This window comes from Trachypithecus francoisi, unplaced genomic scaffold (assembly GCF_009764315.1).
Source record: "Trachypithecus francoisi isolate TF-2019V2 unplaced genomic scaffold, Tfra_2.0 Lachesis_group10, whole genome shotgun sequence".
Classification (NCBI taxonomy): Eukaryota; Metazoa; Chordata; class Mammalia; order Primates; family Cercopithecidae; genus Trachypithecus; species Trachypithecus francoisi.
In genome coordinates, this window is record NW_022681455.1 from 129,580,307 (window position 1) to 129,606,678 (window position 26,372).

The following is a 26,372-nucleotide window of genomic DNA, read 5'->3' on the forward strand; positions in this document are numbered from 1 at the left end:
CCACCTTCACCAGCCACCCTGGCCTGCAGGCCTGCTCCACACATGCTCCCCAAACCCCAGCTGCTTCAGTCCTTCTCCGCACGATTCCCACCTGCCCCTCCAAGGCCGCAGCGGATGTGACCCCGACCCACCCTCCACAAGCAAAGGTCCCGCCTCTAGCGCCCACCACTCCAGAAGCCCACCCCAGCCCTCACCAGCAGGGCCTCTGCGCCCTTAGTGACCCTGGCCATGGCTACAGATGGCTACGCCACGGGCTTCGCTCCCCCGGGGTGCTGGACAGTCTCAGGCTGGGATCCTGCAGTTCTCTGTCCATCCCACCCTGCCCCGAGCTGAGGACTGGGGAAGTCCCTCTTCCCGCCTCATGGACAAAGGAGAGTTGAGAGAAACTCAAGGGAAAAGCCGTTGCACCCTCTGTCTAGCAATAAGACAGAAAATGGAGTCTAGAGCCCTTCACAAAACTCTGAAAACCTCAGAGACCTTCGAACCAGCCCCTGCCATCTCACGGGAGAACCCGAGGCCCTAGGAGAGCAGGCTTTGTCCAAAGGCAACAGTGGGACGCAGCCATAGGGCGGGCAGCACCGAGGGAGCACTGGACAGGCAGGGCCCGACGGGAGCCACCCTGCCTTCGAGGCAGCAGGAGGTAAATGGAATGTTCCTTAACTACTTGGAGCCCGGCCAGCAGCCTGGGGCCCTGAGCAGTTTCTGGAGCATTTAATTAGCTGGGTGCCTGGGTTTAATTAGCTCGGTGTCCGGGTTTAATCAGCTCAGTGTCCAGGAAACTCAGTTTTATGGCTCCTCTGACCTACACGGGACAGGGTCCTGCAGGCCTGGTGGCCGCTGTGGGCTGGGCACCCACCGCACCTGCCACAGCCAACTGTTCTCAGACCTGCTGGTGTGGACAGCCAGGTCACCCTCCCAGTCACACTCAGCCCGCAGCCCTTGGAGGGGTTTGCAGGGCGGGGGTGGGTCCGTCTGTGAACAAGGTGACTGTGCAGGAACAGAGGGTCAGCAGGCACCTGCTGCACACAGCCACGTGGGTGGGACTGGGGGAACTGTCTCTGCCTGGGGAGTGGGGCAAAGCCCACAGGGTCCTGCAGGCATCAGCCCCTGGGATTCTCACACAAGCCAGGGGTGACTCCAACACGCCCATTTCACAGATGAGCACACGGAGGCTGCAGGAGGGAGGGTTCCCCAGGCGACTTATGGTGGGTGGAACAGTGGTACCTGTACATCTGGGCCTGAGCTCTTGTGGCACTGCCCTAGCCCAGGAGGGCACCAGCAGGCTGAGTGACTTGGAGGACACGATGGTGCTGACCAGAGGCCCAGCAGCACGGCCCGAGGCAGAAGCAGTCTGGTCCCAAAGCCGCTGCCTTCCGGTCCCCACACCATGGCAACCGTGCTTGTGGGGCGGGGGCGGGGGCGGGTGAGCTGGGAGGTGCCTTTGCGTTCTCCCCCGTGCTGCTCACACCCCATCCTCATCTTCTTGGTACTTGAGGTCAGCAGTGAAGGACCCCCAGCATGGCAGACCGGGCAGAGATGAGAACGCCCCTCCCCACGCATGAGGCATCCCCCACATCGGGGCCTCGGTGACCCTTTCCCCCCTTCCCCCTGACCCTCCCTCCACTGCCCTCCCCGCCTCCCCCACCCTCTGAAGGGCCTGTCGTTCCCCACAGACGACCAGCAGTGCTGCCAGGGTGTGGAGGCCTCAGCGTTTTTCTGTGCTGGGCTCTCCTGGAGGGTCAGGGATCTGGGACTCATCCCTCAACAATGGAGAAGGGGACAGATTCCAGGGCATGGGTGAGGCCTGCGTTCCGCACAGAACAATCCCCTGACTCTCTGCCCAAGTGGGCTCCTCTCTAGCCTCTTCAGAAAGGGAAGAAACCAGGGCTTATCTGGGCAGCCATCTCTGGCACAGACACAGGTAAATAGGTGGGGACAGTGGGTAGAGGGTGGGGCCCCAGGAAGGACGCGAGTCCCTGAATGTCTAACGGAGCCAACCCTATGCCTCCACTGTGCCCTGGGAAGGGAGCTGGGTCAGGCAGAGCCACCTCTGTGGGCAGCAAGGCCTCCCTCCCGGCCCACCCAGGGGTCCAGGCAGAGCCCAGATTCTGCACACAGCAGGCACTCAGAGGGGCGGTGACAAAGTAAGGCCTCCAACTCAGCTCTCCTCCCTTCACACACCATGGCCTCTGCCACATGAGGTCAGCAACTGGCACAGGGGACTCTCCTGCCATCCTCGGAGGGTCCAAGTGCATTGGCCCTGCCCACCGGCCCCCATCTGAGCTGCAGGCACTGCCCTCCTGGATTCCTGCAACTCCACAATCCCAGGGACGGCAGGACCCCCTCCAGCCTCAAGGAGAGGATGTGTCTGGGGAGGAGAAGGGGCTCTCAGCCAAGCAGCAAACCCTGACTGCCAAGTGTAGACCCTCAGCAGCGCCACGGCCGGAGTGGTTTGCCAGGTCACCCGTGACAGCCGAGGCAAGGGTGGGGCAGCCCCTCAGGTCTCTCAGCAGCCCACAAGTGCTGAGTCAGTCCTGACCCTGAGCTCTGTGCCAGGAAGCGGCTCCTGTTGTGCCACTTGTCAGATGGGGAAACTGAGGCACGGTGGGCTCACAGGGCGCTGTGTGGACAGTGTGGCCTCCCACAGCTTCAGCCGCCCTGCACACAAGCCCTGACCAGGCGTGGCTGGGAAGGACAGCCAGCCACAAGCCGGCCCCTCAGCCAGAAGCTATGAGCACATGAGTCCCACGGGCTCTTTCCTAGGACCCCCAGCCCGCAACACGCCGCGTTCCCACTTTGCACCCGGCAGCTCCAGGCTCAGGACTAGGAATCGGTAGTTCCCTAAGAACCACAGCTTTCCATGGACTGCCGTCACGGGGGAGCCCGTCCAGAGGGTGCACCCAAAACAGTCTGGCCCTGGGGTGCCTGGACGGGGTGCGGGTCCAGGGCTGGAGCCAGAGACGTCCAGCATTCCAGGTCACAATTCAAGCCTGCCCAGGGGCCAGCTGGTGAGCTGGCAGCCAGTGTCCTCCAGAGATAGGGATGAGACGCAGGGCCAGCTCCTGGCGGCTCAGGGCACTTCAGGGGGCCCAGCTCCCCTGGGAGGGCCCTGCTCTCGGCCTTAGCCTGTGAGCGGCTCCTGTGTGAACAGCGTGGCCCCAGGCAGAGGCTGGAGGTGAGCAGAACCGGCCGCAGACCAGCAGTCAAACCCCGGCTTCTTCTCTGGGACTCTGTCTCTTCGCCTAGAAAGTAGCGGTTGGCCTGATGTGGGGACTCCTGCCTGTAATCCAGCACTTTAAGAGGCTGAGGTAGAAGGTTCGCTTGACCCCAGGAGTTCGAGACCAACCTGGGCAACACAGGAAGACCCCATCCCTATTTAAAACAAAACAAAACAAAAAACAAACCAGACCAGGAAGGCACTGACATGCCTCGTCACCTGGAGCTGCTGGCCAGGGTCTGGTGCGGTACAAATGTGCACAGTGAAGAGCTGGGTCAGGGAAGCCCTGGGGTAACAGCCGGTAGGTGCTCCCTGACACTCTCTGGCTGACCCAGGAAGCGGACAGCACATTCCACAGCCCGCGTGGACCACACTGATTACACTGATTAGCACGGAAGGGACGATGTTAAGGTTCCAGGTAAACAAGGTCGCTCTGTGACCTGGAGCTGGCCCCGCCCCCAGCATTCCAGACTAATTGAGAGGGTAGGGTTCCTGCAGAGATGGCCCATTACGCCTGAAATGAAGGCTTTGGAAGCTAGGAGGCAGCTCTCCGGGCTCTGTGAGGCCATCACAGCCAGCCTGCCCCAGGCACAGCTGTACACCTGCACAGAGTCGGCACGCAGGGGTCAGGCGTGGTTGGAAGCCCGTGGTTCAGAGGGGGTTCAGGAGCCCACAGCCTCCTGGGGGCCAGAGTGCACGATGAGCCATAGTTAGCACCAGACACTGAGCTGGGTCCTCAGGAAAGGCTTCCCTGGGGGCCACCGGAGCAGGACCCGGTGGCGGGAAGGATCTGGGAACATCAGATGCGAAGGTCCTGGGGGAAACCCAGAGGTCACAAAGGTGCGGAGGGCGAGGCGAGGTACGAGGCAGGACATGCTGTGAGACACGGGGTCTCGGCCACAAGAGATGGGGTCCTCTTGAAGCCCCAGCAGCGAGCACGCAGCAACGCCTCCCCCAGGTTCCTCCAGGCGCCCAGGCTCCACATAACCCATTCTCCAGAGCTGAGGTCCACACCACCAGCGTCGCTGGGTCCTGAGCAGGTAGATGCTCAGGCTGAGGCTCACCCAGACCCAGGCGCCATGTTCTAAAGCGTCCTCCGGGAAACACGAGTGAGCTCTCCAGGCAGAGATCACGCACCGACATTCCCCTGCCAGGCCAGGCACGGTGGCTCACGCCTGTAATCCCGACACTTTGGGAGGCTAAGGCAGGTGGATCATGAGGTCAGGAGTTCGCAACTAGACTGGCCGGCATGACGAAACCCCATCTCTACTAAAAATACAAAAATTAGCTGGGCATGGTGGCACGCGCCTATAATCCCAGCTACTTGGGAGGCTGAGACAGAGAATTGCTTGAAACTGGGAGGCAGAGATTGCAGTGAGCTGAGATCGCACCACTGCACTCCAGCCTGGGCAACAAGAGTGAAACTCCGTCTCAAAAACAAAAAGAAAAGAGAAAAATGTCTCTGCCATGGCCTGCCTTTGACCCCCAGCATCATGCCATGACCTCCCAAAACAAGGACTCCGCCCTCAGCACCAGGGGCAGACACTGGCGACCACTCCAACCACAGCCCCAGCAACTCACCCCAGAGAGGCAACGAGGGCTTCCTAAGAACCCTGGCCACTGAAAACCTCCCAGGAACCACCTCTCAGGAGCGGCACTGCCTTCCAAACACAGGTACCTGGCCCTGGCAGACCTGGCTGCCCACTGTGTCCTCAGCGGTGCTGGGCCCAGGACAGAAGTTGGGGTGCTAACTCAGAGCCCTTACCCTGTGATTCACCCAGCGGCACCCAGCCCCCCAGCCTGTCCAGCCTGGCCTGTCTAGACTGCCCCAGGGCCCAGCCACAAGCTGGCCTGCTCTCAAGGGACTTCCCCGGGCACCCAGGGAGGAATGCTGCCCGGGCACCCAGGGAGGAATGCTGCCTGGCCACCTCTCCCGCAGGCAGGGTGGGAGAGGACTCACCAGCCACTCGGAGGCAGCCTGGCGGGGGAGGGGGGTCACAGGCAGGTGTCTGGTCACACCCCCTTCAGAACCTTGCTCTCCCTTCCCCCCAGGCCACTGGGGTAGGGCAGGAGAGGGAGGGGAATCTCAGGGCACGTGTCTAGGACGGTCACTCATCATGTCTGTATGCTTCTGCAGGAGACTGGTGTTGGGTCCTAGCTCAGCCCTCCCGCTCTATGCCTTGAGTTCTCAGTAAGTGAAATGCGGACAGAATTGGGCACCTGCACCAGGACTGTCTTGCCCTCCCAGCAGATGCTGCCCCAGAAGCACTGCCCGGACACGTGGCCAGGTGAGGACCTCATAGAGCTGGCACAGGGCTGGACAGCAGCACCCGGAGCCTGGCTTCCTGGTCCCTAGAGAGCCCAAGTCGTTATCTCTAATTTTTTTTTTTTTTTGAGACAGAGGCTCACTCTGTTGCCCAGGCTGGAGTGCAATGGCACAATCTCAGCTCACTGCAACTTCCACCTCCTGGGTTCAAGCAATTCTCAGGCCTCAGACCCCTGAGTACCCGGGACTACAGACACCTGCCACCACGCCCCGCTAATTTTTCTATTTTTAGTAGAGACGGGGTTTTACCACGTTGGCCAGGCTGGTCTCAAACTCCTGACCTCAGGGGACCTGCCCACCCGGGCCTCCCAGGGTGCTGGGGTTACAGGCGTGAGGCTGCGCCGGCAGCTCTCTCCATTCTGAGCAGGTGCTGAGGTTGGCGGAGGTGTGACCAGAGTCGGCGCGGCTGTGTTCTCAGTCGGCAGCTTGGGTGCCGCGGTCACGCCTGCCGCTGGGGTGTGAAGTTGATTCATGTGTCAGGGCGGCTGGGCCACGCTGCCCAGTTCAGTTAAAAATACCTGGTATGGCCGGCGCGGTGGCTCAAGCCTGTAATCCCAGCACTTTGGGAGGCCGAGACGGGCGGATCACGAGGTCAGGAGATCGAGACCATCCTGGCTAACATGGTGAAACCCCGTCTCTACTAAAAAAATACAAAAAATTAGCCGGGCGAGGTGGCGGCGCCTGTAGTCCCAGCTACTCGGGAGGCTGAGGCAGGAGAATGGCGTGGACCCAGGAGGCGGAGCTCGCAGTGAGCTGAGATCCGGCCACTGCACTCCAGCCTGGGCGACAGAGCGGGACTCTGTCTCAAAAAAAAAAAAAAAAAAAACCTGGTATGTAGATATTTTTTAAATGAGACTGATTCGAATCAGCAGACGGCACGAGGGCCTCATCCAATCCGCGGACGGCACGAGGGCCTCATCCAATTGGCGGACGGCACGAGGGCCTCATCCAATCAGCTGTAGGCGGGGGAGTGACGCCTGAGGCCTGGAGAACTTCCCAGGACGGCCACAGGGAACCCCCGCCTGAGCGCACGCGTGGACCCGAGACTGCAACAGCGGCTCTTGCCAGCCAGCCCGCCCTGCGAACGTCAGACGCGCCAGCCCCACAGTCGCGTGTGTCAGCTCCTTAAATATCCATTTCACAGGCAGACAGACCTATCAATATATCCTGCCTGGCTCGTGCCCAGGATCACCAGCCCCGGAACCCGGCCCCAGCTGCTCTCAGAGCCACAGGGACAGTCCCCTCAGGCCACGGGGGCCGGGGCCACCCCAGGCTGGAACCCTGGGCCCAAACTGGCTAGAGTGGGCCTCAGTTTCCCCTTTCCATAAAATCTCAGAGATCATTCCCTTTCCTCTTCTCCACTTTCGAAAGTTTTTAAAATGCACAGAAGCACAAAGTGACACCCAAGTGACAGTCGTCACGGTCAACCTGTGAGTTCTATAACTCCGCCCGCACACGCGTGTTCTACCACGCACGGCTTTCCCATCGGCTTCTCCGATTGATCGGCTTCCCTGATTGATTGATTAGCTTCTTCCCCGATTGAGCCGCTGTACTCTCTTCACACATCTCCCCATTCCTCTCCCTCCCCAGAAGGAAACGGTCTCATGAGTTTCGGGACATCCTTCCAGGAAGGAGCCCTTTCCGAGCTCTGGAATTCCATCCAGGGCCATCTGCGAGGGCATCCCTGGACTGTGGCTGTGCTGAGACCTCCGGGCCAGGCCCTGCCCATGAGGAAGGAGCTCAGGGGACTGTGCTGGGAGAGCTTTGAGTCACAAAAACAGCCCCCCCACAACCCAGAGCCCCCCAGAGACCAGAATGACTGAGGCGGGAGGGAAGGGGACCAGCCACGAGGTGGAAGCGTCAGCTTTGGAACTCCCCTACTGCAGGTGACTGGCTGGGTGGAAGCCGCCAGCTTCCCTGCAAACCGCTGCTCCACTCCCATCTCTCTCAGTACCCCAAGAGCCCCATGCCATCATGTGCTCGACCACTGAGCCAGACCCCGCATTTGCAGGAGTAGCCCATGTCACCCTCAGCCACCTAGGAAGGCAGAGCCACTGCTGTCCCCACTCAGAGGAACCAGGGTCCCCATAGGTCACAGGGTGAGGCCGCCCAGCCAGGGAGGGGCAGAGCCAGGCCAGAACAACTCCACTGAGCCTTCCGCTTCAGGGTGACCCCACCCTGCCCTGCCCTACAGCCCGGACTCAGGACTAGAGCCTTGAGGGATCGAGGGGACTCAAGCCAGCTCCCACCACCGCAGGGCAAAACCCACACTCCCTGACACAACCCCCAAGCCCTCGCAGACTTCCCGGACCCCGACAGCACGAGACTCACGCACATGCTCCTCCCGCTCCCTTCCCCGGGTCCAGACCCCAGGCCCTCTGGAGGGGACCCCATGGACCAGACCCTCTAGAGCAGAGGCCTGCAAAGTGGGACCCACGAGCCCCCAAAACCACGTGTTACCACAGTCCTGTCCTGGGGAGAGGGGCCCAGGGCCCAGCCAACCTCATGGGCCCAACCTCGGTCCAGGGCTGCCAGCTGGTGGGGGCAGGGGCTGGGCTCCTCTTGTTCCGCCTGGCACACTGCCTGGGCCTCGCAGCCCCTCCCCCACACCCCAGCTTGTGGCAGGGTGTCCCCATAGCTGCTCCCACCATGGCAGGCCGGCTCCAAGAAGCTCCCCAGGCCAGGAGGAGAAGCTGATTAAGTGGCCACTTAACAGCAGAGAGTGGGTTGTTCCCTCTGCGGGGTGGGGAGCGGACTGGATGGTCCTGGCTAAAGCCTGGCTATGCATGTGCTCAGTTCCTGGAAAAGGGGGAGTGAGAAAGAAAGACGGACGTGCTGCCCTCTCACCCACCACATCCTGTTTTTATGGAAAACTAATCCAATTCCTAACAGCAGAGCGAGCAGCCGACCTCCCGGGGGTCCCGGGTGGCCCTGACAAGCGGCCTGTGGGCGGGGGCTCCCTAGTTTGTATGGCAGGAGCTCGTCCACAGGGCAAGAGCGCTTCCCTCTCAGCCACTCCTCCCTCCTCCCTGGGGAGAGGCCAGGATGGATGCGCCCTTCCTGGCAGTGAGGGGCTGGCTCCCTGTCTCCACCCCTGCAGCCTCAGCCAGGCCCTGCTCCCTTCTAGGCCTCGGCCAGTCTGCGTGGGGGGGGTGGGGGGCGCTGCCCACAATGGGCAGGCCAGCGACACCGCAAGCTGCAGGGCCCAGTCCTGGGCACAGTAGCACTGTGGCTGCAGACCCTGGGATTTGGAGCCAGAATAGCCATGGCCGGGGCCAGCTCCACTTTGGCAAAGCAAGCTGGGCCTCAGTTTCCTCATCTGTACAGTGAGGACACCAGCCCTATTCACTGCAAAGGCCACACACTGAAATGTGCTAGGACACGGCAGCACCGGCACTCACTCTTGCTATGCAGGGTGAAGGCCCCTCATCCAAAGGGGCCAGAAGTATTCCCAGTTTGGGATTTTCTGGACTTTGGAATATCTGCACATACATAATGAGATATTTTGTGGACAGGACTCAACACAAAATTCTATTTACATCTCAATATATACCTCGTACACATACCCTAAGGCAGTCACGTAATTTTATTTGTGTAAATAGTGACAGGGGTCTGTGTTACCCAGGCTGCTCTCGAACTCCTGGCCTCATGATCCTCCCGCCATGTCCTCCCAAAGTGCTGGGATTACAGGCGTGAGCCACCGCGCCCGGCCAATTCTGGCTTTTGACTGTGACCTGGCGCATGAAGTCAGGTCTGGAATTGTATTTCGCTTAGGTCTGGATTTCAGACTTGGGGACTGGGATGCCCAGACTACAGCATCCTTGTATTTTCCTTACCAATATGAAGACAGACCTGCGGAACGCCTCAGCAGCGAGGGAGCTGTGGGACCGGCCCCGCCTCCTCTCCTACCACTGCACCTGACCGGAGCCCCACCTCATGTAGGCCAGCTCCATTCCTGAGGGTCAGGGCCAAGCCTGGGGACCTGCAGCCTCCAGTCAACAGCAGGGAGAGGACCCCAGGCCTGGCTGTCACTGCCTGCCTCCAAGGACCTGGCTCAGATCTGGGGCTAAGGCTCAAACAGAACATGTAGCTCTGGTGGATGGAATGTGGTGGGAAACAGGGAGGGGCCAGGGTGGGCAGGACCAGGACAGGCCTCCAGTCGCCTCTGCTAGCTCAGCGCTGGCCCTGCTCCTGCGCAGGTTAGAGGGACAGAGGCGAGCATGGGGCAGAGTGCGGTAAACAGGTCCCCTAGGGGGTCATACCCCTTCCAATGCCAGATGGTGGGGCAGTGGGGGGTTCTGAGGCCCTGCTAACCTACTCCAACCTGGAGGCTCCGGACCCCCAGACCTCTGCCCCCAAGAGAGGAAGCGAGGGACTGTTGATGCATAGCCTGTCCCCGGGGAGGAGGACTGATGCCTCCCAGGGTGTCCTCCCTGTCCGCAAGTTCCAGCCCCTCCCCACCCTCTCTCGAGGCAGAGAGGGCACAATCCGGTCTTCCTGAGCCTCGGTCTGTGGGGACAGAACCTGCCAAAGCCAGAGGAGGCCTGCAGGCAGTCCCACGGGACGGCCCGGCACGCAGCTCCCAGGACGCATCCCCGAGACCTCTCAGCCTGATGCCTGCGCACAGCCCGCTCCCCCGTGACCCGGTCACAAGCCGGGCCCTGCCTGCATCACTTTCTGTCTGTGGACCTGGGAGCTGGCTTGACCTTTAGGAGCCTGCAGTTCCTGTCTGTGGGGTAGGGGGACGGCAGTGGCTGCCTGGTCGGGCTGTTCCGAGGATGGCACGGTGGAGTGCGGGGCGGGGGAGGTCTCGCTCCTTCTCACTCCCAGTCCTGGCCTGGCGGCAGCTCGCTGCCTCAAGGGGTCAAGCCCACCGACCCTGGGAGTGTCTAGTTGAGACTCTGCCAGGACACTGGGCAGGGCGTTCTCCTCAGGGGCAGCTCCAGAACTGCAGTCCGTCAGGAGAGGCGGCCGTTCTCCTCAGGGGCAGCTCCAGAACTGCAGTCCGTCAGGAGAGGGGGCCGTCAGCACAGGGGCCCCAGCATGGACGGTGCCTGCCTGGGGTGCTCCCTTCCCCTCGGCCTGGACATGGTCCTGCGTGGGGGTGCTCTCCTGCCAGCTGCCCAGCACGTCCACCACCTGGTACCTTCACTGCCAGTGACTCAGCCAGGCCAGCCGGCAGCCCAGTCGTGCCAAGTCACCCTGAGCACGCCCCACGGTTCCCACGGAGCAGCCAGGTCCGGGCCAGGCGTCCTCCACTGGGCCCCGTGCGGCCCCGCCGTAGGCAACACCAGCCACCACCAGAGTCTCTGGGCCTCACGTCCTCACCTGGGAGACCACTGACATGCCCTGGGGGCTTGGGTGAGGAGCTCCTTACTACAGGGATCCAGTGGGTGGCACTGGAAGGACTCCCTGCCCTCACACGCCCTGAGCGCAGGTGATTAAGAGGCTCTTGGGCCTCTCATCTGCAGGCGGGGCTTGGGCGGAGTGGCTGCACCCCCTCACATCCTGCTACGTGTTGCAAGGTCCTTCCGCCCCTGTCACCTGGCAGGTCGTCCTGGTCCCTGAGAGCCAGAGCCGTGAGGCAGAGCAGGGCAGGCGCCAATCTCACAGGGAGATAAAAATCTCACAGGGAGATAAAAGTCAACCGTGTGAAGGGCCCCACAGACAGAGCAACCGCTGCTGGCACCGGGCCCAGCCTTGCAGGAACGCTGCACCCAGTAACCCCACTTGGGAGGACCAGGCCAGTCCCACTCTTAAAGATGAAGTGCTGGAGGCTCAGAGAGGCTGAGAGATTTACCCAACCATTGGCCCAGTGGTGCTCGGCAACAGAGCTAGGACTGGGAGCCGCATCTGACTGTACAGAGCTGGGGTCATGGCGAAAACAAGAAACCAGGCCAGGCCGGGCTCCCATCCCACCGCCTCCCTTGCCCTGCAGGCCCCAAGCCCAGCAGGCAGGGAGGAGCACGCAGCTTTATTGACTAGGGGCTCGGCTCCCCACGGCTCACGCAGCTGCTGGGCTCAGGGGCCACAGGCACCCAAGCCTGAACTCCAGCAGGGTCACTCTACAAATGCCCTGTGACAGTGTCCAGTGGAGGTCCCAAGCCAGCTATGGGTGTCCCCCTCAGCCCAGTCAGAGCAGGGCCATAGGTAGGACAAGGTTGCAGTGGTAACACCAGCAGATCCAATGCCCATCCCCCTGGGGCCCCAGGCCCCTGAGACCCTGGCATGGTTGTCAGAATGACCATCCCTGGTGCCACTGAGACCCCAGATCCAGCACCTGTGTCCAGCGCTGAAGTCCAGGTCTGTGTCTGAGATGGGAAGGAGGGCCCGGAATCCCAGACATCTCACGGCAGCGAGTGAGCCGGGGGTTGGGACAGCTAAGTGGGCTCCTGTGGCTTAGCCACCAGCTCGGAATGTACTTTCCATGTAGACGTGAGGCCCAGGTGCCAATAACCAACAGCCATGCTGGAGCTGAGGGCCCTGGAAGCCTGCTGGCCCCTGCTCATGCTGCCCCTGCAGAACCCAGTCCACAGGCAGGTGGCCCAGACAGCCAGAGTCTGGCAGAGGGCACGGCTTCCTCCTCCATAAAAAGGCCCATGCCTGGCAGGGCGCGGTGGCTCACGCCTGTAATCCCAGCACTTTGGGAGGCTGAGGCCGGCGGATCACAAGGTCAAGAGATCAAGACCATCCTGGACAACGTGGTAAAACCCTGTCTTTACTAAAAATACAAAAATTAACCGGGCGTGGTGGCGGGCACCTGTAGTCTCAGCTACTCGGGAGGCTGAGGCAGGAGAATCACTTGAACCTGGGAGGCGAAGATTGCAGTGAGCTGAGATCGTGCCACTCCACTCCAACCTGGCCAAAGAGTGAGACTCTATATCAAAAAAAAAAGAAAAAAAAAAAGGCCTGTGCCCCTCCTACCCACTCTCTAAGGGGGATGCCCGCAGCAGCCCTGGCTCAGTCTTCATGTCACCGTCTCGCAAAGGTGCGAGCTCCTGAGGCCGCAGGCTGGGGTGGGCCACAGGCTGGAGTGGGCCACGGCAGGGCCAGCCTCCCTTACAAACGCCCACGGGACATGTGGGTAGAGGCACATGGCTTCCAGCTGGCCCTGGGGTGCCTGGAAGACTGTGTCAGCCTCTGGAATGTGAGGCAGCCTGTCTATCCACCCAGAAGCTTCTGGCACTCCAGGGAGCTCAAGCTCGCTGTGCTCTGGAAGCAACAATGACTCCTCCATCTGTCACCAGCGGCTCCAGCCAGCCCCCGGGTCCACGTGCCTCGTCCCTCCTGGGTCTCATTGATTCAGGCTGAGCCTCCCCCTCTGGCCCCCCAGTAACTCCTGGCCTCAAGCCTGGGCCCTCGCTCAGAGGATGTGAGTAGAGGGGAGGCCCGAGACAGGACGGCCCTCCAAGAGTGGGGAGCCAACGGGGGACCCCTTGAATAGAAACCACAGAGGAGGTCTGCCCACCCGGCGTGGCAGCCAGGGAGGAGGTGGGCAGGGAGAGGGGCCTTGTCTGAGACCAGAGGTGGACAGGGGCCGAGGGTCGGCAGGAAGCCAGGCGACTGACGGGTGCAGCAGAGACTGCCTCCACGTGGCCCTACACAGCCTGGCCTCACTAGGGGAAGGGTGAAGACAGTGGCTGGCGCTTCCCTCAAAAAAAAACCTTAGGGGCTCAAGACCACGCCTGAGGCCCCCCTCTCCTAGGGACAGGGTCTGATAGGGAAAAGGCTGACAGGCTGGGGGAGAGGGGTCCGGCCTCCCTGCACCCGGTGTCCTCCTGGGTGGTCTTAGGAAGAGGGTCACTCGACCCCAGCCCCCCACTGCAGGGCCCCACCGGAGCTTGCTCTGGGCACTTCTGGACCTGCCGAAAGTCCCCTCAGGTGCCACCATCCCTGACCACCAGCACCTCCCTGCAGGTCCCCCAAGTCCCTTCACCACCGCAAGCCTCCTCCCCGCACACTGCTGACCTTCAGAGATTGGGGCCCCTCCGGGCCTCCCTCTCCCCTGGCTGGGAAGGTCTGTGCCCAGCGATAAGGTCTAGGATGCAGCTCCCAGCACAGCAGGAACAAGTCACCAGGCAGGGCTGGGTGGGCGTGGCCTGAGCGGCACGCTGACTTCATCACTGTCACCTCCTCCTGGCCTCTGCCTGCGCCCCCTTCCCACCCACAGGACGGCAACACCCGGTGACTCCCTGACCTGGCTGTAATCATACAAACTAGAGGTCCAGCATGGTGGCACATGACTGTAATCCCAGCTACTCAGGAGGCTGAGGCATGAGAATCCCTTGAACCCAGGAGGCGGAGTTTGTGGTGAGTCGAGATCATGCCATTGCACTCCAGCTTGGGCGACAGAGCGAGCCTCTGTCTCAATAAGTAAGTAAATAAAAATCATAATATAAACTGGAGAAAGACACCCATGGGTGCTGAAGGGGAAATACAGGCCCCAGCCGTGATAGGACAGCTTGGGGTCAAGGAGACTCACTCCAGGACGCCCGAGTCCCCAGCAGCGGCCCAGGCGCCTCTGCACACCGTGTGGAGGAGGAATGGGTGGGCATTGCTGGCCCAGCTGCAGGTCTGAGCAGTGTCCCAGGAAGCCTGAAAAGGAAGCCGGCAATCCCACGCTGACCACATGACGAAGGACTGACCAGACAAGGATGGGGCCCAAGGGCAAAGGAACCGCTTATCTCATGCCAAGTGGCTGGGGAGAGCACTCTTGGGGTACATGGGGCTCCCTGGAGGATTCCACAAGAAACAAGGCACCCCAGAGCTGGCTGCGCAGAAGCGAGTGGTGCCCACGTGGTCTAAGATGCCTCAGCACAGGCTCTTGGGTGCTAAAACCACCCAGGCATTGGGAGATGGTAATGCAAGGCCTGGGAATTAATACCAGGGGAACCAGTCAAAGGAAGGAAAACCAGGCACGAAGACAGTCGCTACGTAACGACAGGGCGGTGCTGGGAGGCAGCTCACTGTGCAGGGACCCAAGGAAGCCCCTCCATCCAGCAGACACCCAGGGAGGCCCCGGCCCAGACAATGAAGATGACAGAGTCCCGGCCGTGCACGTGACACCCAGGATGTAAGGGAGTGAGGGGACCGGGGGGGGCGGAGCATGGCAGAGGGGCGTCCCTGACCCTGACAGGCTGGAGCAGGAGGCAGAGGCGCCCGCACGGGACAGAGAGGACGCCAGGACAGACCCAGCGGCCAGGAGCTAGGCAGAACAGGGCCCAGTGCAGCCCGGATGCCGCGGCCACCCATGCAGGGAGAGGACGTTCAGTGGCAGGCAGAACCCCTGACCACAGTCCCCCAAGAGTGTCCAGGCTTCATCTGAATGAAATGCCTGCTCTTAAAAACACATGGCCGGGGCTGGGCTCAGTGGCTCATGCCTGTAATCTCAGCACTTTGGGTAGCCAAGGTGGGCGGATCACCTGAGGTCAGGAGTTTGAGACCAGCCTGGCCAAAATAGCAAAACCCTGTCTCTACTAACAATACAAAAATTAGCTGGGTGTGGTGGCGGGCACCTGTAATCCCAGCTACTAGGGAGGCTGAGGCAGGAGAATTGCTTGAACCTGGGAGGCAGAGGGTGCCGTGAGCCAAGATCATGCCACTGCACTCCAGCCTGGGTGACAGAGCGAGACTCTGTCAAAAAAAAAAAGAGAGAAAGAAACGGAAAGACACCACACAGGGCAGCACAGGAGTGGCAGCCAAGGGGAAGGAGAGTGCAGGCAGGAGGGTGGCTGACGGCACCAACAGGTCCAAAGAGAAAAGACCGCGTCGTTTAAACAGCTGGGAGACTTGAGGAGACTCCTCAGAAGGCAATGCACACGCAGAGGCAAAGACCGTTGTTAAGCATCCAGATCATGCAGATTAAAGCCACGGGAGGCATCAGCCAGAGCCAGAGCCTGGCCCCAGCACGTGCAGCACAGGCCGTGGGGCAGTCGAGGCCTCAGAGCCAGGCCCACGGGCTACAAGCTGGGGAGCGCAGGGGCAGTTTCCTTTCAGATTCAACACGCACCACCCAGGACTCGAGATCCCACACTGTGGTGCATAGAAGGGACAAGATGCAGGGCCAGAACTTGGCAGCTCAGGGCATTGCCCGGGGCCCAGCTTCCCTTGGAGGGGCCCTGCTGGCTGCCCCAGCCTTTGAGCAGCTCCTGTATGCACATCTGGGAGGGGAGGAAGGGGAGAGGGTGTGTGCTCAGGGCATCTGCGGAGGCGAAGCCGTGGGAGGTTACCAGGGAACGAGCACAGGAGGGAACTGGGGGACCACACACCAGGGGCAGAGCAGGGGATTTAGCAGACGGGACTAACCACAGAAGGGCCAGAGCTTGGGGACAGGACTGTGGGGCCGGACCCTGGCTTCGGGCGGGCCAGTCCAGTGCCGACAGCCTCTCTGCCCCCCACGGCCCCTGAGCCTGCACGTCCTCATCCTCGTGTGTGCAACAGGGCTGCTGCTGCTGCTGTCCCAAGAGAGGAATGTGTGTGCCCCTTCCTCGCCCGGCAGGAGAGCTGGGCCCGCTCACTTCTTGGCAGGGACTAGAAGGAGGGAAGGGCCTGCACCAGGCTGAGGTGTCCTGATTTTCTTCTTCTTTTTTTTCGTTTTGAGATGGAGTTTCACTCTTGTTGCCCAGACTGGAGTGCAGTGGCGTGATCTCAGCTCACGGCAACCTCTGCCTCCTGAATTCAAGTGATTCTCCTGCCTCAGCCTCCTGAGTAGCTGGGATTACAGATGCCTGCCACCATGGCCAGCTAATTTTTGTATATTTAGTAGAGCCACGGTTTTGCCATGTTGGCCAGGCTGGTCTTGAACTCCTGGCCTCGGGATCCGCCCGCCTCAGCCTCCCAAAGTGCTGGGATTATAAGTGTGAGCCACCATGCCCGGGCGGACCTGCTCTTTTAGGAAAAGCACAAGGGCGTGCACCCACCAAGGAGGGAGAAAGCGGAGGCTGGGGCAGAGCCTTGCAGGCCGCCCGTTGTGGGGTCCTTATAGTCACTGGCCCACAGACAGGAAAGGAAAAGCAGATCCCTGTTGAGGCAGGGGCAGTGGGATGGACGATGGCCTCCCCTTTCAAAACTCCCTTTCATGTTGCTTTCATAATGGCTTGTTTCAAATGCTGCTTTAACCATAAATAGAAATCAAGTAAGTGAGGGAGCGAGGGCCGCATGGTGGCTGAGCCTGCGTAGAGGCAGACAGTGGGGGTCCCAGCCAACACACTGCAAGCCGCAGGCCTTGGAGGGTCCAGGAGGTGAGTGAGACCAAGACCAGACCTGGGGTCCTTAAGGCCCCTCCCGGGCAGGTAGCCCCAAACCCACGCCTGTCCCTTCTTTCGAGGCCCCTCCCAGGCAGGCAGCCTCCCCAAACCCGCATCTGTCCCTCTCGCATGGCCCTCCAGGTCTTGCCACAGCCACAGGCCTCCGGGAGCTCCCGCGGGCCCAGGAATCTGTTGAAGTCACAGTTGAGTTTCATTATTCCCGAGGCTGGAGGCTTCTAGACACACAGGAGGGAGGGGGGACAAACACAGCCAGGCACTGCGGGGTCCAGGACTCCCCTGCCTGAGGCCGCTCCCGGACCGGTGGGGCTCACAGATGGGCATGGCCCGAGCCCCCTTCCTGCTTTTGGGGGTGGAGCTGTGGCACCCAGAGCCAGCCTTGTTCTTGACTCTTCCTGGGCCCATTTTAGCCGCCCATCCACAGGCAAAGGAAACCACAGGAGGTGGCTGAGGCGGCCGCTGTCCCTCTTTGGCCTGAACCTGAGGAAGGAGAAGCAGCCCCAGCTATATATACCCACAGAAAAATAGTGTGCAGATTGGAGCCTGGTAAACAGCCGGCAGCCAAACCCTGCCGGCCCGTCAGAGGGAGCCTGAAATACTCCCTGTAATTATGCTATTAAAACACACCCGAAAAATTGATCCACCCCACTCAGCAAAGGCTCCTGAGACAACGGCGGGGAATCGGGTGGCCACGCACGTCGGCCTAAGGGGCCTTGGCAGCACCCGGCAGGACAGCTGTCCACTGCACGCCTCAGCACTGGCACCCGAGATGGTCAGCGTCCCCATGGGCCCAGCACCAGAAGCTGCCCAGATCCTCACCCGCACACAGGAAGGGTCCCTGCAACCCAGCGTCCACCATGGAGAAACATGAACGTGAGCAAAAATACGGCCTGCGGTGGGTGTGTGACCCCACACAGAAGGGCGTGAGCTCGTGCACCATCCCACACACTGGGAACCACCCACACACTCAGGCATCCAGCAGCCGCCAAGGCACAAGGCTGTAGCCCAAGGAAGGCACCCGGGGAAGTGGCCGTTCCAGCTGGGAGAGAGACCCAGAGAGTGGGGGCAGGTGGGGTGCATGGTGCATCCACCAGAGGCCTCCCGCTGGGAACAAGGGAGGACAGAGGTTCAAAGGGTTGGCCGGGCGCGGTGGCTCAAGCCTGTAATCCCAGCACTTTGGGAGGCCGAGACGGGCGGATCACGAGGTCAGGAGATCGAGACCATCTGGCACACGGTGAAACCCCGTCTCTACTAAAAATACAAAAACTAGCGGGCGAGGTGGCGGGCGCCTGTAGTCCCAGCTACTCGGGAGGCTGAGGCAGGAGAATGGCGGAAACCCGGGAGGCGGAGCTTGCAGTGAGCTGAAATCTGGCCACTGCACTCCAGTCCGGGCGACAGAGCGAGACTCCGCCTCAAAAAAAAAAAAAAAAAAAAAAAAAAAAGAGGTTCAAAGGGTTAAAAAGGGAATTTAATCTGATTTACGCCTTCACTTTTTTTTTCTTCTTTTTTTTTTTTTTTTTGAGACGGAGGCTCACTCTGTCCCTCAGGCTGGAGTGCAGTGGCACAATCTCAGCTCGCTGCAACCTCCACCTTCTGGGTTCAAGCGATTCTCCTGTCTCAGCCTCCCGAGTAGCTGGGATTACAGGTGCGTGCCACCACGCCCAGCTAATTTTTGTATTTTTAGCTGAGATGGATTTTGCCATATTGGTCAGGCTGCTCTTGAACTCCTGACCTCAGGTGATCTACCTGCCTCAGCCTCCCAAAGTGCTGGGATTACAGGTGTGAGCCACTGTACCTGGCCAGGGACCCTGTTTTGGGCGGCGTCGGGGGAGCCCCATTTTCCTGGCACTTTTCTTTCCCTGCCTGTGCTCAGCACTGCGCTTCGTGAATAAACGGCAATGGTGCATCCAGAACAGTGCGGGTCCCACAGCCTCCTTTCCTGACTAGCTTGGGAGGGAGAGCAGGGAGCTCCAGCCCCATCCCCCACCCCGACTGGCCCTGACCCAGAACTTGGACTTCTGGCTACTGCCCAGAGCTCTGTCCCACAGGACCTGCGTGAGAAGATGCATGAATGAATTTGAGTGGTTGGGAATCTGCAGTGGGGTGGGCCGGGCTGCAGACGCCCCTGGGGACACGCTGCGTGTGCAGCTTGAGGGAGGCCGATGGCCCCACAGGTCCCAAGGAGCCTCTGTGCTCCTGGGAACTGCCCTGTGTGCTCCGAGACCAGGTGGTGAGTGGCTCCTTCCCCTCAGCTTCATGGAGGCCCAACGGACCCCCAGCCACCGCGGCCACCGCGGCACGCAGCACAGCTGGGAAAGCCCACGTTCCAGGTCTCCTGGCCCATGACTGTGTGAAGAATTCTGAGCCTTCCAGTGGGGAGAGCTCTCCCACCCCTGCTCCTGCCCAGCCTGGGTGTGAGATCCAAAGCCCAAGAGACCTGAGACTTGGAAGCGTCTGTGAAGCTTTTACGGTGTCACTTACAGGGGAGGAAACCCAGACCCAGAGAAGGGGGTGAGGGCCCCGCACATTCAGAGCAAGACAGAGTCTGCTGCTGCCCACGAGCCACCACCAGGTTGGCCACACCTCCACCTGCCCTTGTCCTCCCAGTGACCCTGTACCCCAAGTCCTCTTCAGATGCCTCTGCCAGCAGGTGTGGGACTCAACTGCCAAGGAGAGGAGAAGCCTTCACCCCCGGCCTGTCCCTTCCCACCAGTGTGATCTTGGGTATGTGAATTAACTTCCCCCACCCCAGAGTCCTAATCCAAAAAGTAGGCTCAACAGCCGCACCCTGAGGCCGACGCGGGAGCTCAAAGGTCAAGAGCAGGACAGAACGCAGATGCGGAGGATGTGGGCGGCGTTGGGGGAAGGGGGGTCCCGCCTCACAGTCACCCGGGAGACTCAGGCCTCTAGGCAGACTAAGGCAGAGAGGGGCAGGGGCTGGCTGGGAACAGCTTGCCTTTCAGAAGAACACAGGACAGACACCCAGCAAGGGTCCGTCCATGCCAGATGTGTGTGTGTGTGGGACGCGGTGCTGGCTTCTAAACTGCCCTGTGAGCTAGGATTCTCTACCACAAGGAAGGGCAAACTTGCTTCTGGAACCAGAAGAAAAAGCATATATAAACAAAAGCAAGTCAATCGTCAGCTGGGCGCCGTGGCTCAGGCTTGTAACCCCAGCGCTTTCCGAGGCCGAGGCGGGCAGATCACTTAAGGTCAGGAGTTCAAGGCCAGCCTGGCCAATGTGGTGAAACCCCACCTCTACTAAAAATCCAAAAATTAGGTATGGTGGTACACACCTGTAACCCCAGCTACTCAGGAGGCTGAAGCAGGAGGATGGCTTGAGCCCTGGAGGCTGAAGTTGCAATGAGCCAAAATCATGCCACTACACTCCAGCCTGTGCAACAGAGTGAGCCTCTGTCTTGAAGAAGAGAAAAAAAAAAAGTCTAATTGTTTATTTCTAAAATAGCTAAAGAGAAGACTAACATTTTGTTGAATTGAAAAGGGGATTTCTGAGGCCAGAGAGGCCAGGAATGGCTTCCTGCAAGATGTGGCTCTCACAGGACCCTGGAGACCGCGGTGGCCCCATCTCAGGAGTGGGCTGCAGAGGGCAGATTAGGCGGGCAAGGCAGCAGCAAAGACCCACGGTGGTTCCCCTTCATCTTTGAGCACAGAAAGCAAATGCACTGCCGAGTCAGCACAGGAGAGACACCGCCCAGGAAGCCGCCTTGGGGCGAGGATCAGAGACTGTGCACCCCCGCCCGCCCCGAGAGGACACTTCCTCTCTATGGGACCCTGGCAGCTGGGGCTGGAGCTCCCTGTGTCCTGGGCACCAGTGACCCACTGTGGGACGGCCACCCGCTGTGATCCATCCTCAGCTCCTGGGCAGTCCCCGGCCCCTTCCCCAAACGCGCACACATGTGCACACTCACACCTGCAGCCCTCGGTGCAGTAAGCCAGGCCCCACGCCCTCCCGCTGACTCATCCAGCCTCCAGGCCCAGCATGGAGACACAGTGTGCCCCTCTGCCATGCCAGGGAACTGATGCTCAGAAGGGGCCCCCAAGCTACAGAGGAAAGCAGCCCCCACCCTACTGTGCCACGGCCATGCTGTTCCCAGCACCCTCGGATGGGACAGGCCAGGGTTCTGGGCAGGTCCTGAGACCCCAGCACAGGCCTCCGAGGAGTGACTCTGCCATGTTGGGCTTGGCGGCTCTGCACTGCTGAGTGACTGTGAGCCAAGTGCCTGCTGTTCCCCAGGCCTCTATGTTCTCATCCCTGGGGCAGAACGAGACCCCTTCTTGGCTGCCTCCCAGGGGTGGTGAGACTCTGATGGTGACAATGGTCTGAAAAAGGAGGAAGCATCCCCCATGCTAACTGGTGACACTTCTCAGTGACAATCAGCCTGAAGGAGGCGACGCCCAGCTTGCCGGCTGTGGGTGTGCCCCTAGGCTGTGCCACGAGGCACCCTGAAAAGCAGAAACCATATTGTCAGCCCACGTGGGTGTCCCACAGTCCATGACACAGTGGCCCCTCTCTCACCACCTGGCTTTCCGCAGCCGGTCTAGATTTCCCGCAGATAGAAGCAGAGGTGCAGTCCTGTTCTATCAGAATCACAAATGTCCTGCCTTTTTTTTTTTTTTTTTTTTTGAGACAGGGTCTATCACCCAGGCTGGAGTGCAGTGACGCAATCATGGCTCACTGTAACCTCCACCTTCTTGACTTAAACGATCCTCCCACCTTGGCCTCCTGAGTAGCCGGGACTACAGGCGCACCACCAACACGCCCAGTTAATTTTGAAATATTTTTCGTAGAGATGGGGATCTCTACATTGCCCAGGCTGCTCTCGAATGGCTGGGCTCAAGCAATCCTCCCACCTTGGCCTCCTGTGATGCTCTGAGATTACAGATGTGAGCCATTGCACCCGGCCCTGCCCTGACATCTCTCTAGAAGAGATGGGCCCTGATCCCCCAAGGCTCCAGGAACAGGTGAGACTGCTGAAGGAGGCCTCTGCTCCCTGTGGGCGGGGGCAGCTCCCTGCCGGATTTTTGGGTAATGATCCTGCACTGGAGGGGGAGGGCGTGGGGGCCAGGGGCACCCCAGGATGACTCAAACCCTCACCAGGCACTGTCTGAGCCAGCACAGGCACACACTGACTAATGCCTTCTGAAGACCTCATTCATTTCCAAAACACCATAGAACTAACTGCTTCCAGCCAAAGCTCACCAGAGAGGGAGGGGGCACTCCAAAGACAGCAAAGCCAGTGTCCCACCTCCAGCCAGGCCAGCAGAACCTGCACATTGCCAGTCCGTCTGGTGCTGCCCACACCCCAGGTCCAGAGAGCCTGACTCAGGAGACCCAGCCGGCAGGCAGGCAGGGCTCTTGGCCAGCTCCACATCCACCTCCCCCAGGCACTTGAGAGAAAACACTGAGGCCCAGGCCCCACGCCCCATCCCCAGACACAGAATCACTGTGGGGTATGGCCTGGGCTTCAGCACCTTTCAAATTAATAGACTTCATTTGGGGCCAGTTTTAGGTTTACGGAAAGTACCGTACAGAGTCAGTCGTCATTATTCTTTAAAAGTTTCTCAGGAGACTCTGACACGTGGCCTGGGGTGAGCACCCCTGGGCTACCTCCCCATCCTCCCCAAGGAGGCCAAAAGCAAGAACGGTGATCCCTCCCCCAGATCCCCCACGAGGCCAGCAATCGAGAAGGCAGAACCCAGGCCTCCTGACCAATGCCCAGGGCGCAGCAAACCACATCTGCCACAGAGTCTGCTCAACACCTGTTTAGGTACAGCCCATGAATAAGGATGGCTTTTACATTTTTTACTGGCGGGAAAAATACCAGAAGATGATGATGTTGTGACATAAAAATATTTACCATCTGGTCTTTTAAAGAAAAACATTGCCAACTCTGCCCAAGGAGCAGTCACCGTCTGAAGGGGCATTCCCTGCAGGAGGGACCCCCACTTTCACTCAGACACAAGAGGAAATGGAACGATCGGTGAGAACGGGACGTTTCAGAAGCTTTCCTGTTTCCCTCTCCAAGGCCTGTCAGCTCCAGACTCTGCCTCTGTGCCCGGCTGTCCTGCTTGTTTTTAAGGCACAGGAAGGAACACAGCCGGGCCCTGTTTACGGCCCATCTGACCCTACACTGGGAGCAGGTCCCAGGCTGCCCAGTTCACACAGGGCTGACCGCACTGAAGAGAGTTGCTCAAAACCTCTCCTCTCCAGGCTCAATGGTTTTCATTGATTCCTGTCTAGAAAATCTTCCCCAAGTTTCACCACCTTTCCGTGCGACCGATCAAAACGTAGTCTGTCTGGGAGCCTCACACAGGCGGCCCTAGATCCCCAATGCTAGGGCTGGGCGAGCTCGCACCTGGAGCGAGGCAAGGGCTCTGGAAGGGCTTTTAGAATCAAAACGCCCCACCTGCCGGGTCCATGGCAGACTCCCAGTGCAAACCATCCCACTTGTCTGTGGATTAATTTCATCTGACTGCTTCCCAGCTCAGTCACACGTGGGGAGCCCCGGGCAGAGGGCGCGGGCCCTGGGTCCCGGGTAGGCCAGGGTCGGGGAAGGGGTGGGGTGCCAGGCCGTGGAGCACCAGGCCACCCGGGTGTGCTTCGCGAAAGGGGCACCACTGCCCGGCAAGCAGGGAACACAGATGCCAGGACTGGGGACCCCTGCTCCGCCCTGACACCAGGCCGCAGCCTCCGTGGGTGTCCCCTCCCCCAGACCAGGGCAGAGGCCGGACCCCGCCCCTGCGAAACTGAGCCCAGTAGGGCAAGGGAGGACCAGGGAGGAACCCACACTATTTTTTTCCAAAGTGTGGGACCGCCTCAGTCCGGGAGAGGGGGGTGCAGTGGTGAGCGGGGCTGGGCCCTGGGCACGGACGTTCGTTGGGCTCGGGAAGCTCCAAATTAAACAGCTCCAGGCAGGAAGCCCGCCTTCTCCCAGCCTGTCAGGAAGTCCTGATGCAACTTTACGCTTTTTTTTTTTTTAAACACGAAAGAGAAAAAGAGATTCGTGCTCCCCCCACCAGCGCTCCGGCCCTTCCCACCGGGGCAAACACCGCCTCGCCCGGCGGCCCCCTCTCCGCAGCGCCCCGGCGGAGACGCCAGCCGCGCTATCCCGGGCGCTCGCTCGGCCTCCCCCGTGGGCACGCGGTGCCGTCTCCCCCACCCGCCGCCGCCTGCCGCGCTCATGCTTCAGGAATGCGGGCGCCCGGGTCGCGCGTCCCTGGGAATCTCCGCTCCCGCCCGCCCGCAGCCCTCGCCCCGGTCGGCGTCGTCCGGTGTCCAGGCCGTGGGGAGCCGAGACGCCGTCCCCTCCCACCGTCCCCCGGCGCCCGCCCCCCACTCACCCGCCAGCAGCGCGCAGGGCAGCAGCAGCCAGTACAGGACCGCGCCGAGCACGTGCGGTTCCATGGCTGGAGGGCCCAGGGCCCGGCCCGGACCGTGCGGACGCCGCGGCGCTATGGGGCGGTGTGGGGGCCCCGGGACCGGCGCGCCATGGCTGACCCGCGGGGACCCGCGCGCCGCCTTCTCCTCTTCCTCCTCCTCCTCCTCCGGCCGCCCCGCCGGTGCCGACGTCCCGGGCCCGCGCTCGCTCAGGCGTCCGCCCTGCCCCTCGGCGGAGCGCAGCGCTCGGCTCACTGGGGCCGAGCTGGGCCGGACGGCGGCTCCCGCCCTCCCCCGCCCGCGGGACTTTATAAGCTCGGCCCCCGCCCGCCCTCCCCGGCGTGCCCGCCTCCGCGCTTCCCCGACGGCCAGGCGCGCCCAGGCACCCCCTCCGCCGTCCCGCGCGGCCCGTCCCCCCTCCGGCCTGCCCGAGTGCGTGGGGGCCTGGAGACCCCCGACCGGCGCCGGCCCGGAGCGGACCCCTCCCCTCCCGCAGCCTTGGCCCCGCGGCCCCGAGCGTGCGCGGCGGTGGGCAGGGGCGCTTCTCGCTGGGCAGGCCGGGGCTGGGGCCCGGGCTCTACATAAGGGGTCCCCGGGCCTCTGGCTCCCCCAGGCAGCGCCCCACGCGCAATTGCACCCCGCGTGCCCCAGCGACTTTCGCTTTGCGCCCCGAGGCGGGAGCACGCAGCGCCCCCTGGGGACCGTGGGGAGGCTCGGAGCTCCCGCGGCGGCCGGGCCTGGTGGTCCCGGAGGGAGCACGCGGGATGCCCGCGTCCCAGCAGTGCCGCGATCCGCATGTGTCTGAAGGGGGCTCCGGGGCCGCTCCCAGCCAGGCCCGCCGCGCGCGCGGCTTTGCCCAGGTCGCTCTGGCGTGAGACGCTGAGAGAGCCATGGCCTGTGCACCTGCTGCCGCGGCGCCTGCCACGGAGAGGTGGGGTCTGAGTCCAGGGGGTTCGGGACCCTCACCCAGGCCACCGCAGTTTGGCCTTCATCTGACCTTGATGTGGGCACAGAAAGAAAGAGGGGGAAGGGCTCTACACAATTGGGCTCAGGCCATGGCTCCCAAACTTAGCTGCGTAAGGGAGTGAGTAAGGCTGGGGGGGACCGTGGCCACTGAGCCTCAAGGCACTGGCAACTCATGAGAGCCCAACACAAGCCCACACTCTCCAGCTCAAAAAGAAAAAAAAAAAAAAGGTAGCAAGGCAGTGGCCCAGGCCTGTAATCCCAGCACTTTGGGGGGCTGAGGCAAAGGGGTAGGGTGTTGGGGGGGGGATCACTTGAGGTTAGGAGTTCGAGACCAGCCTGGCCAACATGGTGAAACCCTGTCTCTACTAAAAATACAAAAATTAGCCTGGCTTTGTGGCACACACCTGTAATCCCAGCTACTCAGGAGGCTGAGGCAGGAAAATCGCTTGAACCTGGGAGGTGGAGGTTGCGGTGAGCCAAGATCATTCTGCTGCACTCCAGCCTGACAAGAGCGAAACTCCATTAAAAAAGGAAAAAAAAAAAAAAAAAAAACCAGAAATGGAGATTTTCATGGGAAGTCTACTGTTTAAAGGCTGATTTAGGCCAGGCGCGGTGGCTCACGCCTGTAATCCCCACACTTTGGGAGGCCGAGGCGGGCGGATCACGAGGTCAGGAGATCGAGACCATCCTGGCCAACACAATGAAACCCCGTCTCTACTAAAAATACAAAAATTAGCCGGACCTCGTGGCGGGCGCCCGTAGTCCCAGCTACTCAGGAGGCTGGGTCAGGAGAATGATGTGAACCCAGCAGGCCCAGCTTGCAGTGAGCTGAGACTCTCTCTCAAAGAAGGCTGATTTACTTTCTCTCCAAGTCTCACCCCCTGCTCAGGCTTTGAAAAGTTGCTGTTGGCCGGGTGCGGTGGCTCAAGCCTGTAATCCCAGCACTTTGGGAGGCCGAGATGGGCAGATCACGAGGTCAGGAGATCAAGACCATCTGGCTAACACGGTGATACCCCGTCTCTACTAAAAAAATACAAAAAACTAGCCAGGCGTAGTGGTGGGCGCCTGTAGTCCCAGCTACTTGGGAGGCTAAGGCAGGAGAATGGCGTAAACCCGGGAGGCGGAGCCTGCAGTGAGCTGAGATCCGGCCACTGCACCCCAGACTCCCTCTAAAAAAAAAAGAAAAGAAAAGTTGCTGCAGAG

General features: G+C 60.9%; 1 protein-coding gene and 2 long non-coding RNA genes across 6 annotated transcripts in view; 2 read left to right on the top strand and 1 right to left on the bottom strand.

The window, feature by feature from the left end:
- PIEZO1 (piezo type mechanosensitive ion channel component 1) overlaps positions 1-24,498 on the bottom strand; it is a 67,590-nt gene extending 43,092 nt beyond the window's left edge. For 2 of the 4 annotated variants that reach the window (XM_033219331.1, XM_033219330.1), the window contains exon 1: positions 24,167-24,497. In XM_033219331.1, coding sequence (XP_033075222.1) covers positions 24,167-24,230 — 64 coding nt within the window. In that variant the 5' untranslated portion in view covers positions 24,231-24,497. Of the gene's footprint in view, positions 1-194; positions 204-15,218; positions 15,394-24,166 lie in introns of those variants that run through there. The other 2 variants (XM_033219332.1, XR_004439070.1) reach the window with 2 other exon arrangements.
- Positions 4,799-6,486, top strand: LOC117088214. Its single transcript, XR_004439073.1, has 3 exons — positions 4,799-4,891; positions 5,355-5,505; positions 6,413-6,486. It is a non-coding gene; the product is annotated as an uncharacterized LOC117088214 (long non-coding RNA).
- LOC117088213 lies at positions 13,656-23,024 on the top strand. Its single transcript, XR_004439072.1, has 3 exons — positions 13,656-13,853; positions 21,614-21,787; positions 22,701-23,024. It is a non-coding gene; the product is annotated as an uncharacterized LOC117088213 (long non-coding RNA).
- Positions 24,499-26,372: the final 1,874 nt, after the last annotated feature.